At 38.3% G+C, this 19,412-nt stretch overlaps 1 protein-coding gene across 1 annotated transcript in view; it reads right to left on the bottom strand.

The window, feature by feature from the left end:
- Positions 1-19,412, bottom strand: part of LOC139129560 (inner centromere protein-like) — a 56,391-nt gene that overhangs the window by 18,277 nt on the left and 18,702 nt on the right. The window contains exons 6-15 of the mRNA XM_070695207.1: positions 18,641-18,664; positions 17,561-17,587; positions 17,267-17,302; positions 17,060-17,083; positions 14,329-14,352; positions 13,968-13,991; positions 8,220-8,243; positions 7,075-7,098; positions 6,305-6,328; positions 6,078-6,101 (exon numbers count right to left, since the gene is read on the bottom strand). Of these exons, the coding sequence (XP_070551308.1) occupies positions 6,078-6,101; positions 6,305-6,328; positions 7,075-7,098; positions 8,220-8,243; positions 13,968-13,991; positions 14,329-14,352; positions 17,060-17,083; positions 17,267-17,302; positions 17,561-17,587; positions 18,641-18,664 (255 nt within the window). The remainder of the gene's footprint in view (positions 1-6,077; positions 6,102-6,304; positions 6,329-7,074; positions 7,099-8,219; positions 8,244-13,967; positions 13,992-14,328; positions 14,353-17,059; positions 17,084-17,266; positions 17,303-17,560; positions 17,588-18,640; positions 18,665-19,412) is intronic.

The raw sequence follows: 19,412 nt of genomic DNA on the forward strand, positions 1-19,412 counted from the left end.
TCAAGTGACTGTAAGCTGTGAAAGTGAATTTTGGCTCATTTTTCAGGGCTGTCATGTCGCCGTTGCCTGATCTATTGAATTTACAATTTCCGGTGCAGTGAAGTTCAAGGTCTGAGTTTTTGCTTTGATAGGACAGTTCCTTCAAAACGGCATGTTTCCTTGTGATTGTGTTGCTTTTTAACAGGTTGAAGGACTTAAGTGTCAGAAACTGGTGAGCAAGACTGGGTGCTTTCAGCTTCACCACTAGAAACTTAAGGTTCTGAGTTACTAAAGCTCTTCATCAAAGATTGAATTGGGGAAGTCAACAAACCAATGATGAAGCTCGATGATCTGTGTGATGACTTACCCATATCATTTAAATGTGCATGTACTCGGTTGTTCAAAGCATTACCAATGTAATATGACAACAGATTTGATAGCGTCAACATAAACATCTAGTAGAAGTCTTCATTTACTTGTTCATTTCATCAATGAAAGGCCATTTACTAAAGTCTTTGAGTTGATTCAGAGACATCTTGTTAGTCTTGGCCAAATACTTGTCTTTAATTTTCTTGTCCATGTCTGCCGGTATGGTGGATTCATCAGATTTTTTCGTTCAAGGTACTGTGTTCCTGATGCACATTGCCTGCGATGATCATAAAGCAGCTCCCACCAAAGCATTTTCCACGTAATTTCAACAACTTGTACCACAAGAGACTAAGGTATCGAGAATCAGCCAAGTTTTGACAAAAAAGATAGATTGAAAGCTACTTCGCAACACCAACCACTAGTAAGGAGATAATTTGTTGACAAAGTGCACCCAAAAGGGGAAAACTGACAAAAATACAAGAGCGCTTAGTGACCTGTTGACTGTTTGGACATGCGCACAAAAAAGACACTGAGCGCCGGAGAGAAAAAATAGGAATTGATCTATGTTGTTGCTGGCCTTGTCGGTAGCCTTGTGGTGTTTTTCCTCTGAATCCTTTGATTGGGGCAAGTCACTTGCTGCTGGACTTTGCTGCTGACTTGCTGTTTGACTTGCCGTATTTCTCTATGTCACTCAAGGGCAAGACACTTGCAGTCAGTTGAGTGAGACGGCAGCTGGCTTGTTGTCTTTGAAGACATTTGCTGTATTAGAAAAACTTCAGACCTCTTGCTGCTGACTTGCAGCTGACTTGCTGCTGGACTTGCCTTATTTCTCTATGTCTCTTATGAGCAATACACCTGCAGACAGTTACGTGAGACATCAGCAATTGTTAGATGGAAAAAAATAGACAAAGCATGCTCAGCGTTATCCTTCCCTCTGCTGCAAGACCTTCTACCTTTCTCTCCATCGACTTGCAGAGGCTTAAATCGCCCGGAATGGGTGGCTCCTGTGTGCAGGCAGAGGTCGGTCTGATGGCAAAGATAAATGCAGGGGAAGAGAAGGCTGTCATCTTTGAGAATACCGGTACCAGTGAGGTCTCAATCCTCTTTGACACATCCCAGCAGTGCAGCAATCGCTTGTTGTAAAGGGGGGGGGGGGCAGAGGGACCTTGTTCAAGTGCTGTCCATAGATATGGTGCCCCATAGAATGCAGCACGTCCATGCCATGGCAGAAGCTCCTCCTGCTGAAGAGGACCTCTTTCAACTGCTTGAGGAAGATGAGCCCCCATCAGCACACTTTTTTCACACCCTTGACCCTCTTGATGACTGCTCTCCTTGCCTTGGATTAAGTACATCCTAGGATGCAGGCCCACAAACTCTGGAGGACTCGTCCTTCATCTTGCCAAAAGCCTTCTGGTTCTCTTGCCTGAAGAGGAAGTGATCACATGGGTAGTTTAATGTGTCATAGATGGGCCGGCAATGTCATGGTAGACCTCCTCTATCTTGACTTCTAGGATGAGCAAATTGGTGTCCATGAAGAGCAGCGGGCAGCTGAATATGTCATACATGTGGAGCTTCGAGATGTCCAGGATGGTGATGCCCACATACACAGGGCAGTTGAGGATGAGCTGGTGCTTCTGGACTGCTGTGAGGTCATCGTAGAAGATGTTGACCCATGCATAGGCAGGCTGGTCAGCTGGCACCAAATCTAGCCCTCCTCATGTGCACATACAAGCTGCACGTCGACCCGCTTGTGAAGGTCTTCGAGGTTTTCCAAAAAATGCTGTTTATCAGCTTGTAGAGATCCTTTTCAAAGGTGTTGGCAGTCCACTTCAAAGCTCTGTGTTAAGCCGGATGTAGGCCTCCATCAAGGGGCTCTGCATGAACTTCAGGGCATGATGGATCTTCTTCAGCTGCAGCACCTGGGAGAGGTACAGCTGCAGGCTGCAGTAGTGGAGGATGTAGCGCTCCTTGCCGCAGAGGTTGAGGACCAGCTTTTCAACCTCAGAGGGTGCTCGCCTTCCTCCAAAGAGCCCTTGCTGGTGTGCTGACAGCCACTCTTCCTGAACGACCATGCGCTCTGGGGCCAGAGGGTAATTATTGTGAGCCTGGTGCAGCTCGACAGGGTACTCGAGGTCTACCTCAAGGATGTAGCCTTCAGGAGCGCTCTCTGGTGGGTGGCAATTGTCGCCTCGAGCATTCCACAGTCATCCACCCATTGGAAGCCCCTGTTGGCAGCAACTGGCCATTCGCCCAGCTGTAGAGGTTGTTGGTGTCCAGGAAGAGGATGTAGCTGTTGGGCTTGGCTGTGTCATATCCATCCACTGCAGGGTTGTTTGCCTTTGCATATCTTTTGATCACCATCGAGATCCCTCCTTGCAGCCCTTTCTCAACAAAGAGGTGCTGGTAGTAGTCGGTTAGCAGATCTAGCATGACCCCTGTCTTTTTCAGAAGTGCATTCCAGAAGAGAACGGGGCTGGTGTAGTAGTGGGCGGGCCTCGGCCACACTGGTGTGGGTTTGTGTTTTGGAAGCTCTCGAACATGCTTGCCAGGAGGAGGACATCTGTGAGGTTATAAAGGTCATGGTAGTCCCCAGGTTGTGACAGCCCAAGGTCTCTTGACCTATTTAGCCTGGGCGTAGTCACTCTCTTTCATGCCTGCGCCAGAGAGCTTGCTGTGGAATGCTTTTTTAATTGGGTCCTGGGCTCAGTGAAGTGCTCCCTGTCTTCCATGTTGTCGTAGGGTAGACAAGAGGGTGCATCGCTCTTGGCAGGGCTTGAACTTTGCTGTTATGCATAAGTCCTCGGGTTGGCTGGCTGCCAGAAGCTTGGATAAGGAAGTCAACAGGAACTGGGCACTGTCAATGAATCAGAGCTGGATGTAGGTGTTCCTGCCCTGTACTTTAGAGATGGCTTGCATCAGGATATGGGAGTCGTAGTCCCGCAGTGTGTGGAAGATGACTGGGATGGTTGTGGTTTTTGGGGTTCTACCTCAGCTTGAGGTTGCAAGCATTGTGGGCCGCCCACGGTACTGCCCAATGATGTGGCAGTGGTCGCAGAGTTTCCGGCGAGAGGCTTCTGGCATATGTTGCAGGTCTTGGCAGAGCCATGGACCTTTCAGTCCTCTAGGTCATCTGCAAATCTTTGGGGTGGCCAGGGTTTCCTTGACTTTGACAGGTTGGAGGAAATGCTCTGCCGTGTAGTAGCTGCAATGTGTGCCCTTTGACTGGTTTTTCAAGAGCTGAATGAGGTCTTAACCCAGGTGTAGTGAATTTCCGAGCTGATTCAATCAACATAACATTGATCCAGGTCATTCTCCTGCGCTGTTTGCTGATGGGGAAGACAATGGCGTCTTTATCCCAACCAACGACATTTATGGCCTGGCCTCCCTGTCTCTCAACTTTACCAATCTGCAAAGGGCGTTGGAGCATCAACTCCTCTGAAGGCCTTGTCCAGCCTGTCCTTGATGGGGTATATGGTCGGCCTTAAAGAATCCTTCTCTACAGGAAACTCGAGTATGTTAAGGCACGGCTCCCGCAAGGGCGCCCTCTATCGACGAGTGCGTTTCGGTTTTACTGGCTAAATCGGCACATTCTTCCGTATTAGTCAAACTTTGTATATGTATTTTATAAAAAACGACTCCGCAAAATAGTATTATGTTGATAAAATCCCCGAAATAATTATTAATTTCACTAAATAACGGTATTTTTGGTTCGAAAATGGTATTGTCTGTTCGAGCACAGAATCCAGCCGGTAGACTCCCCAATATCCTGTAAATAACCACACTGTCCGCGTTGACCCCACTTTCCATCACTAGTGCGACCTATACTGTAAGAAATTTCGCCCCCATATTAATGACTCGCCACAAAATATCAGCTGACCCTTGATGGACGACCTCCAGTACGAGCGTAATTGGGGTCAAACTGTGCCTGCACTTGCTTTCTGGGATAGAATTGTCGGCATGATATTGACAAACATGTCAATATAATATTCAAATCAGCGATTTAAAAAAATAACAAGTTTAGCGGCTGGATTTTGGCATTTTTCTTGTCGTAATTTGGGACTCTAGCCGGCCCGGGGAATCCCTATGCAGGCCCCTGGGGAAGCCCATCCAGGGACCACATACAATGCTTTATGGGTAGAGACAGCTGACTGTATCCTAGTAACGAGGTGGTCGCGTCCATTTCAGCACGCATTCAGCAATCGCATCGGTGCGAGAGCAGTTCTGGAGATCGATAAAATACTTAACCTCGCTTTTGTTTCTGACAGTTTTTTGTACATGTCTTGAGTAGTGACAACCAGTTGTTGCAAAAACACACCCTGTCTGTCCTTGATCAGGGATCAACATGTGCATGGCGGCAACCCCGGGCGGCAACCATGATGGCGTAGCCACAATGTCCTTCGTCAAACTGCGTTCATTTCGATATGTATACGTCTTCGTTGGCTCTTGATATGCTAAAGACCGAAACGGTGAAGTTGGCTGACATAAATAGCCGTTCCAAATGTCCCGTTTGGGTCTTTTGCCCACGTGAGCTGAAGCCTCGAAGGCTACACTCGCGAGTACTCGCACACCATACATGTCCGCGATCCAGTTGAATCATGCTGAGCGCGCGCGCTCGTGGAAACATGAATATTTATTAGTGCAAATTTGCATATTCATAAGACATTTCTCGAGCCTCGCCTTAACGTACTCAAGAACAAAACTGAGCACAGCATCTAGCAGAGGCAGTTGTCATATTTAGTTTCCATGTTAATGATTGCCTTTTAGTTTTTTAGAGCTGCTGGTAATGGATCATAGAGCAACCTCTTAGGGGCTGGTATTGTGCGACGTTAAGCCAGAGGGTAGTAACTCTATCAACCATTCATCCTGAGCCCCTCTGTCTCCATTTTCCAATGTCTCCAGAAGAGTGGGGAAGACTTATTCTACCATCTCATCAATCTCCCTGGCCTGTAGAGTATCTCTTGCCTGTTGCAGAGCACGGGCTTTGAGTGATCTGGACTATCATCTTGTTTGTCAACCCTAAGGTGGACCCTCAGCGAAAACTGGAACTTCAGGCTCCCAAGGTACTGAACCTCTCTTGTGAGTCTCTGGCTAATGTGGGATCGTACACCATCCAAGAAGGCTAGGGGATCAGCTCAGAGTTGTTGATGTGTGGGGTTGGAGGTAAGTTCGCCCCCTAGACTAGGTCCTATGTTATCAGGCATAGTTAATATGTATACTTATTAGCAATATATAGTTTTGTAGGAATTTTATTTCTCTAATATAAAATTCAAATGTAGTTAAAGGCTATAAAACACCATAACTAAGCCAAAATGCGACTCGCTCTTCCAAACTATCATATCCTGTTTCCTCTGCCTAGTCATTTTGCTTTGTTTCCTCTGCCAAGTTTCACTTTTTCACATGTCATACCCACACCCCTACACAGAAAAAGCTGGTTCCAAATGCCCACCACACAAGTCACCATATAAATATTTTATTTTATTTAGACATTGTTTTGAAATTTCCCCTAGAGTCTACATAATACAGTCGACGACAATGCGGAGCACAATAATAATAGCTCCTGCTTTTAATCTATTAAGAAGAACTTCATGTGGTCAAATGATCCGATGATTTACATGTGCGATCACAATTTTCGAAGAAATCAAACGTAATAGGTATGTGTGTAAATTGTGCTATAGACTTTATCATAAGCTGGGAAGTTTTGCAATTTTGTTTGAAACGACTTTTCTTACCTTTTCGTTGTCGCGCGGCTTTCTCTGTTAAAGGATAAGCAAGCAATAAAAATTGTTAAGAAGTAGCAATTGATATAGATCATAAGTATTTAGCTTTTCATCAGCAATGGATAACTTTCTAATTATATGAAACACGCATATGTCAGAGAAGATGTGGTTAAACTCTAGTCTACACACATTTTTGCTTTCAATACGGCAACTACAAAAGTATAAATTACAACACCTACCTTGTTCAATCTTTATTTCCTTTTCTGGAAAAGAAATCGGCACAAAAGTTATAAATTGGGAAAGTGATTACATACAAGCCACCGCTGTTTATCAACAGACATAAAAGAGTTATTTAATATCAGCATTTTACTTTACATTTGGATTCATTTTAATGATTTAATTGAGACAGTAGTCATTAGTATGCAAGTCGAGTTGATTTGTATAGCTAGATTTAGTCTGAGTCAACGCAAGGACATGTAAAATGAGAGTGAACAATAATACAAATTACATGACCTTTTAATTGATAGCGGATTTCATGTAATTCGCCAAGAATGCTATGGTTCCTATAGTATATACCAGGGTTTTAAATTTTCCTCACAAATCTAAACACTGCGTCTTTGTACCGAAAAAACTCCCCAATTAAAGTGTTTCCGGAAATACCTCACAATCAATACGTAAACGAAATCTCAGACCACTAGTTGACTGAGATGTAAGTTAGCCATAAAAAGTCAAAGCGGAAAATTTCTACTTGATATCGTCAAAGAGGTACAATGAATGATAAGCAGGAGTATGGTATGTTTACTTACAAAAAGTAGAGTTAAATCCAACGGCTAAGAGAGAATAAAAGGCCGCGTCTCTTAAATTGAGAATCATGGACTCCTTCACCATACTGACGTGGTCTTCTATCCTATTGCATACTGTTACGGACAATTGTTTTTGAAATAAGCACTGCCTCACTTAGAGAAGTATTTTGTACTCAAATTAGAAATCATTAACCGTATTATCTCACCTTTAATCTCCTTTGCCAATTTGTCTGAAAAATATATGTAAAGTAGTTCAGTCAATCTCACTTTGTAACAAGTTTCAATACATGTCACACCTAGACAAATATTACCACCCTTTTGCTTATACTTTCAGTGTCATCGACGTTTATGAAAGTAAATCTTAGTAAAGGATATATAATATACATCATTTTGGGCGTGATCATGACGAGGAAAGCAGTAAGTTAGCACCCCTATAAAATTAATGTTGCAACAGAATACGTTATATGGTATAACATTATTTATGGTGTTCGCAAATTGGCCAACGCTCCCTCTCGCCATTTGCAATTCATGAGTACAAGGTTGCTATAAATTATCGACACAGACAGTCCGTTTAGTGTTGGTACCGTGTGTTTTCCTCGTTCATTCTTAACAAGGATTAGATAATAAGTAAAGAATAGGATTACAGTTGAGAAAGCAAAAGTAAAGTTTAACAAAGAGAAGAAATGTATGGCTTAATTTCGAAGTAAACATATTACACTAATTCAATCGAACTGAATGCTGTAAAGGCATGTCCACATACATTCAAATGAACAGAACATCTAGCCTTATCGCAAAATAAGAAGACAGCCGACACTGAGCCTGTGGTCGTTATAGCTGTACAGTAAAAAAGTCCAAATAAACATGAAAACAAACAGGCACGTGACTTTCTTTTTTATCCTTAACTGACTCAACAGAACTGCGAAAGACACTCTCTTCCAGAGAAAATTAAAGGTCCAATTAGCAGATATTTACGTAGCATCAGCAACCTCAAAACGTCACCTTTTTGTCTTTGTCTTTAAACGGGAAAGAAAGCTGCAGTACTGAAGTTTTGCCATTATAAGGTTGACTTCATGCCATGCATATTTGTTCTGATCATATAACTAATCTGCCATACGGATCGCCGTCACTAAAATTTACTTGCCAGCATTCAATGTTAGTTTGTGTCACGTCATAGGGTGGCTAAATACAAATAAATTACTAATATTTTTATATTAACTTTGAATGATTCTGTGAGGAAAGGTAATGTTATCGCATTTTTGATAAGTATAGGAGTACGCTGGTCGAATACTATAAACATCTGCGATAATTTATCGCATGAACAACAACGGAACAAAATGAACAAATCTCTTACCTGCCCGCTCTTTTTCCCGTTGTGCTGTCGAAAAAAAAAAGATTTTTTTCGTTATCGTAACGACTAAAACGTCGTCACCTTAGCCTACTTACAACAGTTTTTAGATATCAGATTTGAAAATTGCGACCGTTCAACTATTCCTATATGAAGCTACTGTTCGATTTTCTTTGTACCATTCGTGTATTTGATTATGAGTAGATTTAGTTAACATTAAGTCTTATAATAATATTCACAAAATACGGCCCTTTATACAAGAGGGTTGTGTGAGTGACTCGCATCCACAGACGAGGAAATTTCTCAAACTTGTTGACAAACATTTCCCTAAGGGGTCTAAACTTCAAAGATCTTCAACAGAAACACAAATCAAGTGAGTTATAGCTGTATGAAGAATATGGCAAGTATAATCAAATCGCATAATGAGAGGGTAATCACCGGAGAACAGCGTAAGGACCAACCAGCTGATTGTAATTGCAAGGTTAAGTCGGCATGCCCCTTGAAGGGTAACTGTCAAGTCAAAGGCGTGGTGTACAACAGTGGTACAAGGCCAAAGTATCAACGGAGGACAACGGAGAGAGGGTTTACATCGGCCTCACTGATATAACCTTCAAGACGCGCTACACTAATTACATGAAATCGTTCCATAACGAGAGATACAAAAACGATACCGAGTGGTCAAAATTTGTATGGAATTTGAAAAATAAGGGCCAAGTCTTCGACATTTCATGGTCAATCATTGATAAGGCATTAAGCTACTCTAACATGAACAAGCGATGTAATCTTTGTGTAATAATCGCAATCATACCAATCCATAATCCAATAACACTAGGTCAAAATTTGTAAGACAATAGTTGTAAACATTGACACAAAACAGCACAGAACAGACAGTAAATAGACGGTACACAAACAAAGTCAAATTCATGAAAGAAAGATATATGGACCTCTGACCAAAAGACCAAGAAGTGATGTCAGGTGTTTCGAAAATAGTAACGCATCCTGGCCCACATGTGGCACCCGCCATATATCAATCTGTACGTCAAGTAGGTAGTGGTCACTATCTATCTATCTATCTATCTATCTATCTATCTATCTATCTATCTATCTATCTATCTATCTATCTATCTATCTATCTATCTATCTATCTATCTATCTATCTATCTATCTATCTATCTATCTATCTATCTATCTATCTATCTATCTATCTATCTATCTATATCAGAAAAGCTGCACATTATCAATGCTGACAAATCTACACTCTTAAACAAACGCTCTGAGTTGGTTTCAAATGTCGCCACCAAAACAAATATTATTTAGTTTATCGAATTTTAACACCACCTACTTAGAATGGTTCGTCCCAATCATATATGTAAGAGTGTCGAGCTAGTAATCCTTTCACTTCTATCTGAGGATTGCAGGATGCATGCAACTTAAGTAATAGATTTCATTACTTTGTACTTTAAGTAATCTGTTTATTTATAATGCTCTGCTTTAGCATTGAGCACTGTAATTGCCCACAAGGACATCTATATACTTCGATATATATATATATATATATATATATATATATATATATATATATATATATATATATATATATTGTATACATTTTGTGTATTTCGCTCACTGCTTTAATAGTAGTTAGAGCACTCTGAGATTGTTGGGCAGCCTCTTGCGTAATATACGGGGCGTTCACTGTTGGCACTATGCTTCGCTCATGGTATGTGTTGCCGTTTGAGCACTCTGGTGAGTCCATATTTTCAATCCTCAACAATGTGTAACCGTACTCTCTGTGCCCAAGTTCAGAGGTTGCCATAAAACCATTATGGTGATAACTGGGAGGGCACATTGTATACATTTTTTGTTTTTGTGTATATATTATATATATATATATATATATATATATATATATATATATATATATTATATATATATATATATATATAAGAAACTTGGGTTGACACACACTACCACACCTGGTTGTTAGGTTCCTAACGTACTTACTGTACCTCAAACACAACGTTTCGCTTTAAATTTAGAGCTTCTTCAGTTGTTTACTACAATAAAAAGTACGAACATGAAAATTACCATGGTTGAATTTGTAGGAAAACGAGCAATGTAGAGTTATAAGTCTGTGAAAATCTGGAAATGTACATGAATGACAGGAGAGAGACAAAAATTACAATGGTTTAATTGTATAGGAAAACGAGCAATGTTGAGTTACATGTATCTGAAAATCTGTAAATGTACATTTACAGATTTTCAGACAAATACGTTTGGAACCTAACAACCAGGTGTTGTAGTGTGTGTCAACCCAAGTTTCTTCTATCTTCACCCCACTCCACGATCCACTGGGGATCACCTTATTTCCTACACTTTCTTATATATATATATATATATATATATATATATATATATATATATATATATATATATATATATATATATATATATATATATATATATATATATATATATATATATATATAGGCTTAGCGCATGAAACAGCCTGTACAAGTTCCTAGACTCTCAGTATTACCGCCCTGAAAAAATGCATTGAGCACTATACCTTGCCTGCATTGACAAGCAAACCATTTTCGTGTATAATATATATGTGCCCGAGGTAGATGACCATTTGCCCGGCGTAAGGAGGCCAAATGGTCTTCTGCCCCGAGGGTACATAGTCCCTTGTTTGGGCTATAATATTTTTATTACATGTCTCTCTTACACAATTTTCACTCAAACTATTTATGTTTATTAGTAAATGATAATCAGATGCTCTATTTCCATCTTAGACGAAAAGCCGTTAAAAATGGAACAATTTTCTCTATCGAATGGCGCAATGATCTATTTGAAGTACTGTTATGCGGTTTATCATTTTTTTTCTGCGAAAATTTCCAAAAACTAGATTTCCTGTGCAAACATGAAATTTCAACATTTTTGCATCAAAAAGTTGTCAAGTTGAAAATAGTCTGATTCGCTTCCAGTCAAATGATGACTATGCGGCCCGCGACGTCATCGACGAGTTACCACTTAATCCTATGGAGCGCGCTACGTTCGATATACGAGGCATGTAATTAATATATATATATATATATATATATATATATATATATATATATATATATATATATATATATATATATATTATATAAACATGTGAATCGGACTTAATAGGTTAAACAATCCGTATTACCTCTGTTTACCGAAACTTTTCTCCACCACGAAGGTGCGCATAGACCGACCTTTCGCGTAAGGGACACCAGGTTTGCACAATAATCATAAATGGTGGTGCAATTATTTTATAGGGGAAGGAATTTTGAGACTTTAACATATCAATCCAGACAGTGGTCCTTATAGAAAACATGCTCAATATGCCACACAAATTAGGTAGTTTTTTAAACTATTTGTACATAATTGCCAGAATCCTCATAAATCAAAAGTGTATACTAAGTGTTACTTTGATCACTAATCAAATGTCAATTGCTCAATTTATTGTTCGGATTTTCCTTTGTTATATAGTATATGCATTGTACGTTCTAATATGTTCAGATGGAATCTGGAAATCTGATTGGCTTGGGCCAGAGTTTAAATTCTCAACAAGAAGACTTGCGCTGCGTAACCTTTAGAACCTCGCGTAAATTCCGAACTCCAGGTCTACTGCTCGAGATTGATTTTGATTGTTAATTTTAATCAGTTTCAGCTTGATGATCTCACAAATAGAGAATTTGTAGTAACAGCGACGGCGATGTAACAACAACATAATTTGTTTAATCTCTTTTTTTCTGCAATTAAAATTCTTAAAATTCGATCTGTAATCACGCCTACGATGCGTTGCGTTACGCCATTGTCCACTTGTATTTAACTTCACAATATTAATTTGTATCAGGTCTGACCTCAGCGCAAGCGCAGCGTAGGTGATCGGGCAATAGGATGCTAATTTCTCTGTTTGCTGCATTTTTTCTTCACTGACGTTGAATGGCCGTCATTTGTTTTTTTAGAATAAGAATGGATTAGGCTATTGTAATTCAACTCGGAAATGTCAAGTTGGCAAACGAAAATCAATAAAAACAGGTGAATTACATGATTCAGATCAGGTCATTGTAAAGGGACGGGAACAGAGGACATCTGCTGATTCGAAAAGAATACTTGTTATTCCTTATTGGCGGCTCTCCACCACACAATTGTTTAATTCCCGCGTGAGTTAGGTGTTCGTCTCGCGAGAGTTGGCTTGTTTCAAAATGGCGGCGCATCGTGATAACCGAACCCGGCTTTCAAAACTGATCGAAGATAATAATTTTGAAGAAAATTTCTCACTTTCTTTAGAACAGAGTGATTCTTTAGTCGGAAAAACACATTGTCGAGTAGGATTTGTGGCAGATGACACTTTTATTTCACGAAATCCGTGACAAATTAATCAAAATGGCCACCCATATCGAAACTACCGGATGTGCACTCTTTTCAAACTCCTAGCTATATATAGAGATTTCATTCTAAATACATTCATGTACAAACGCTTGTGGTCAGCTCGACCACTTGAAATGCAACGTACAGGGCATGGTTATATAATATACGTTAACTTGATGATTGAGACTGGCCACCGTTCGCGGACGCTGAACGACTATAAACGACTCAATGAAGGTGAAATTCATGTTAGATTGTTAAATGGTCAGTCATTTTAATTTGTGGCCCACTTCCTGTATTTAACAGCGATGAACATATTCATCATTTTAAGAAAAAAGTTTATTCGACAGATTATTGGTCGGCAATTTAGTGGCCTATATGATGTATTTCAATTACAAAATTATCGCAGTTATGAGTAGGTATGATATTGTTAAGGGCAGATGATTTGTGCAACGGGTTGTTGGTGACGCATGTTGTGGCTGCGTGATGTATTTAACAGTTCAGTTTTTCATGAAACAGTCACCCATATTTTGACCCATTTTACCCATATAACCTCGATTGGGTAAGTCTTCTTTCCGTCAGTATTTGCAGCTAGTCAGGACACCGCATCGCTACCAATGACGTTTGGCCTTGACCGGAGATAATGGCTTTTACAGAGGCCAAAAAAACAACTAATACTAATACAAATCAAAATGTAATAAAAACATGTCGGGATAGGAGGAATAGTACATAACACGCTTCATATCTTCGCTGGCGGATGTGTGTGGATGTGTTTTTTTGGCGAACCCTTACACGCCGTGACCGACATTTCATTTTTTTTTGCGAGATAGTACTTAAGTATCGTTATGGAGTATTTATAGTAGCCGTAAAGTCAGGTTACAAACAAGAAAATTGTATTCGTACATATCATCTTTTGTTGAATCGACTATATGAACAAGAGAACATTTTATTTCGTGAACGGATTATGGAAGTTAACTATACGTGATCATAAAATCCCGGGCGAATTAGGAATCAATAATACAGACGATAAGACTTCAGATGCGTAGCCTCTTTCAGGATTATTGAACAAACAATTGCAAGGCATGATGCAACTGATGTCGGCGTTACCGACACGGATAGCCATGAATATTATTTGCAGTTACATTTTTCGAAAAAAAACCCAAGTTTTCTTGTGTCGACACGTTCCTCTCATTATGCCATTAGAAATATTAAGTGAAGAATTCAGCAAGGCAGCATGGAAAATGTCCCAAAACTACGCTTTTATTCAAGCTAATACCGTCCGAAGGCCTGTACGTATCAGGTCTATAAACAGTTTTGAGATACTATAGATTCTACAATTTAAAAACTTACCATCGTCCTCACGCCTTCGACGTTCTGGTAAAAATAGAATGTAAAATCACAAACAAATTATTACCTGCCTGCATCTCAACGTTAATATTAATTAAAGTGAAACGACATACATCCATACTATGGAGTAGAAGCGTGCAACTTTCAAGTGCTGAATTATAGTCGAAAGTAGTATCACCCTTAATGATATGACACGAAAATAAGCATACTGGAATATCCACACGACGTATATCAATTTTTATTTTTTTGCAAATAGATGGTTGATTTTACCGAAAAGGATGCAACGAAGTTTGTTAGCTCACAGAATCGTGCTTTGATTAGCTTCATGGATGGAACGTCATGTAAAAAAATAACGAGCGCCTACCTTCATCCTCCCGTTTCTCTCGTTCTGTGAGGAACATAAAAACAATAAAAAATTTTTGACGATATTCTGATCACTAAAACTTTAATATTTCGTCAATTTGAAATGCTTCATTGTAAATGCTTAAAAACAACTCAAATAATTAGCGAAGTGAAAGCAGGCTATTTGCATATTCAAGTTTATTATTGCAAAAATCTGACCATGTCCTTTTGGCGTGATTAATATATTTATGTTTACATCTATGCATATATCAAATCCCTACTAATTTTCATAAATACATACATGATGATAAAACTACTTTAATGCAATACACCTCAAAAGCAAAATAACAAAGAAAGTGGAACAACATGACATTAAATTGGTCCAATAATCATTTCCATTCAAGGTAATGCATAACCAGGTCCATGGGACCCTTGTGATTTACAAATTTAAGTAGGACCATCCTGAACCACTGATAGTTATTGGTGGTACCAAGTGTCCGGAAAGGGTAAGCGTACCCTGCTAGCATGCTACACCGTCAGGATTGGTCCCAAAATTGTCTAAATATTGTATGAAATGATACAGGATACGAATCACTGTAGTAAGTCAAAGCTGGGTCGTTAATCATTTGAGTGACCGATGTGCCATATATTTGGCTACAATGTCGTCATATCAACCGTATAACCTTTTAGAAAGTCCTAACGAGTCTTTTTGTTGTGTATCCTTGTCTCAGTAATTTTGATGCCAATGAGCTGTGTCTCAGTTGGAAATCAGTGTAGTGATGATCCTCTAATTTAGGAATTGAAATACGATAATCAAAGTCAGTATTTGTACGTAATAACAACGACGTCTTAATCTTCAGATTGGCAGAAACCTGAAATATTGTGCGGGATTAATATTTTTTAATATGTGTGTAAAGCAATAAACTCGACATTGCTTCTCTGAAAGTATTTTTAATGAGATCATTAATGAATTCCTTGTAAATGTCTTCTAGGCTTGAGGGAGTAAATGGACTATCCTTGAATCAAACTTTAAACTATTGTTTTAGGGATGAGATGAGGGATGAGAATATAATTACGGAGCAAAGACTGATAAATATAAAGGAATGCAAATGAAGACAGTCGTATATCGTAAAGGGATTGATCATCATTGTTCCTTGAATATAAGAGTAGCTGGCGTGCATTGCACTTTTCTATTTTCTGCTTAGATCCACCTAACGATCGTCTGATAAAATAAGTGGTGATCCTCTAGTGTCTTTACCAGTAAATTATCAGACATTTTTATGCATTAATTTAATTTAATAAGATTTAATTTAATTTTAATTTAATTATTGCAAAACGGATACTCAGGTTAATGCTTCCACTTTGCAAATAATATCGTGATTACATGCTATTGAATGGACAACGATTAAATCCCATCGAGGCACTCTATCTGGTTAAAAGTATGTATGTATGTATGTATGTATGTATGTATGTATGTATGTATGTATGTATGTATGTATGTATGTATGTATGTATGTATGTATGTATGTATGTATGTATGTATGTATGTATGTATGTATGTATGTATGTATGTATGTATGTATGTATGTATGTATGTATGTATGTATGTATGTATGTATGTATGTATGTATGGATGGATGGATGGATGGATGGATGGATGGATGGATGTATGGATGTATGTATGTATGTATGTATGTATGTATGTATGTATGTATGTATGTATGTATGTATGTATGTATGTATGTATGTATGTATGTATGTATGTATGTATGTATGTATGTATGTATGTATGTATGTATGTATGTATGTATGTATGATTGTATGTATGTATGTATGTATGTATGTATGTATGTATGTATGTATGTATGTATGTATGTATGTATGTATGTATGTATGTACGTACGTACGTACGTACGTACGTACGTATGCACGTACGTATGTATGTATGTATGTATGTATGTATGTATGTATGTATGTATGTATGTATGTATGTATGTATGTATGTATGTATGTATGTATGTATGTATGTATGTATGTATGTATGTATGTATGTTTATATGTATGTATGTATGTATGTATGTATGTATGTATGTATGTATGTATGTATGTATGTATGTATGTATGTATGTATGTATGTATGTATGTATGTATGTATGTATGTATGTATGTATGTATGTATGTATGTATGTATGTATGTATGTATTTATGTATGTATGTCTGTCTGTCTGTCTGTGTATGTATGTATGTACGTATGTATGTATGTATGTATGTATGTATGTATGTATGTATGTATGTATGTATGTATGTATGTATGTATGTATGTATGTGTGTGTGTGTGTGTGTGTGTGTGTGTGTGTGTGTGTGTGTGTGTGTGTGTGTGTGTGTGTGTGTATGTATGTATGTATGTATGTATGTATGTATGTATGTATGTATGTATGTATGTATGTATGTATGTATGTATGTATGTATGTATGTATGTATGTATGTATGTATGTAGTATGTGTGTGTGTGTGTATGTGTGTGTATGGATGGCTTGATGGATGGATGGAGGCAGGCAGGCAGGTAGGTAGGTAGGTAGGTAGGTAGGTAGGTAGGTAGGTAGGTTGGTATGTAGGTAGGTAAGAAGGTTGGTTGGCAGGTAGAAGTATTTTACGCGCATGCGTGCGTGCGTGCGTATGGATTGATGGATTGATAGATGGATTGATGCACAGATGGATAGACGGAAAGAGAGTTTAGAGGGTTGTCAACATTACCTTTCAGTTCCAGTTTATGTTGATCTGTTGAAGAGATACAATATTTGGAAAAGTGATAAATTAACTATCAGGTGAGTAATCACAAGTCAAAGCAAAGTTCAGAGCAGAATCTTTAATACTAGGTAGTACAACTTAGTCACAGCCCTATACGACAAATTCTGTAATTATTCTATTATTATGAAAACATATATGACTGTAATAACATACCTCGAATAGCCTTTTCTCTTTCTTGGCCCTCGCGCTCTAAAAAGAAATGCCAGAGGTTATCTATTAGCATCCGTTTAGGATTCACATTAGTAGAGACATTGTCCAAACCAACTTACTCTTCTAATTATACTTAAATGCTTGAATGAGTTGAACGGAACATGCAATATATAAAAAATTTAGTAATGTTTCCCCTTTGTCAAACCTAGAAGTGATGTCAAAACTTTTTGCTGGAACATGATTAAATACATGTTTACTAATATCACCCAGTGTACGGAACTCATGTGTTATACTTACGCATTTGCAAAAGTGTATCCGAATGTTCTGTCAAACGTGAAAAGGTAAAAGCCAGGAGTTAGGATACAACATCCTTTCTATAGAAGATTGTGAAAATTATGCGACCAATAATAGGGTGAAATGTATGTTCAAGACATCTTTCTTGTTGAATATTTGATGATATACTATGATATTTCGCGGATGAGAAAGAAGCTGTATTGTTTAATTTGCTAACATGTTATAGTAGCTTTAAAAGTCTTGCTTTTGAATGGAAAGCGCGTAAGTCATATTGCAAGGAGAATGCTACTTCTGAATTAAAATATGCGTATGAAAATCGAAACGACTAATATGCTGGATTAAAAATTATTTCCGAGAGATTTAATTATAAATCATTTCTAATTGCGAAAATGTTAAACATATTTTATCACTTTGAACTCGAATAGCGCTTAGATTTTAAGATTTTTAAGTTTTTTTGCCGATATTTTGTCAATTGACCTAAAGTTTATTATGTGTGAATAGCAAAAAAGAAAGATAACGACTTGTCTCATTTTAATATTGGGAAGCAAGGTTATACCCCTTGCAGGGCACCTACTTCGATTGATCAGGGATCGCAAAACAGAATTCGAAATTTCGGTGAATGAAAAAAGTTCACGATGTTTAGATCTTTGTCATGTTGTGTCATTCAATGTTCACCGCAGCTCTGCGCTATCGGCGAACTTAGTGTAAAACTGTGTGATCTTTCTGCCTTCCTTATTTTCTGAATTACTTTTTTCTGAATTAAGAAAGTAATGAGACAACAAATCTGTAAAGCTGTTCAGGACAAAATGTGGACGACTCGAATACGAATGCCATTGTTAACTTGTAAACCAAGCAACACCAAATATAACCTTTTTTAAGACGTTACAGCTCCTTGTTATTACGATCCAAAATTTTGAAAAACGTGTATTTATGAGTCATTTAAACGTAGTATATCTGGTTGTAAATAATGAAATAGAAGTAATGTGAAACCCTACGCATGCCCCATGAAGAAGTCTTCTTCGCACCCTCTTACTGAAACTTGGAAAAAACAATACGTATCATTTTGATAGAAAGGTTACTCACTGAGATGCTCTTCTTTCCTCATTTCTGCAAAGAATGTAAAAGAAAAACATGTTTAAAGACTTCATTGCATCACAAGTTTTCTTAACGTTGGAAACTTCACAAAATCACATCAAAAATCACCTATAAAATGAGCAGCCACCACTTTAGAAGAGATGGTGAAAGAGCCTCAGATAACGGTGAACGTTCGCTTTCCTTTGGCATAGGACTATTACATTTGTGGTCTGTGAAGACCTTCTCATTTTACTGCGATAATCGAGAAATTGCACTGATATTGATAGTCTCAGTCGCACATTCTATCACAATTTCTCTAAAATGTGCGCATGTTTATGTAATTGTCTAGACAGAATTTCAAAAATGATATCTTTGTGTGCAGTAGAGAGAAAAGATAAATATATAATATCGCCTAGCGGGTCTCCAAGTGCTTAACCTATATATCGCAAACACACACTTCAAAGCTGTCTTTATTTTGGAAACAAACGTGAACATTCGTAAACACTGCACAGAAAAGCAAGAAATCGCAGGTATAAAAACTCTTGTCAAAGTTTATGGAAGCTGCCTAAAATACACAGCGATGTTGGTTCGTAAGGGAAGAAAGATAATATTCCTCTCCCTCTTATGTTAAATGCAAATTGAACGCCCATTTATAACTCAAAATATTCTCTAAACGAAACCGTTTGCACAAAAACTATCTCTTTACCATGTGTGATCAACCATAACACTTAAACAAACACCAAAAGGTTCTAGACTTAAGAGATAATTCAACAAACGATGA

This window comes from Ptychodera flava, chromosome 3, assembly GCF_041260155.1.
Source record: "Ptychodera flava strain L36383 chromosome 3, AS_Pfla_20210202, whole genome shotgun sequence".
Classification (NCBI taxonomy): Eukaryota; Metazoa; Hemichordata; class Enteropneusta; family Ptychoderidae; genus Ptychodera; species Ptychodera flava.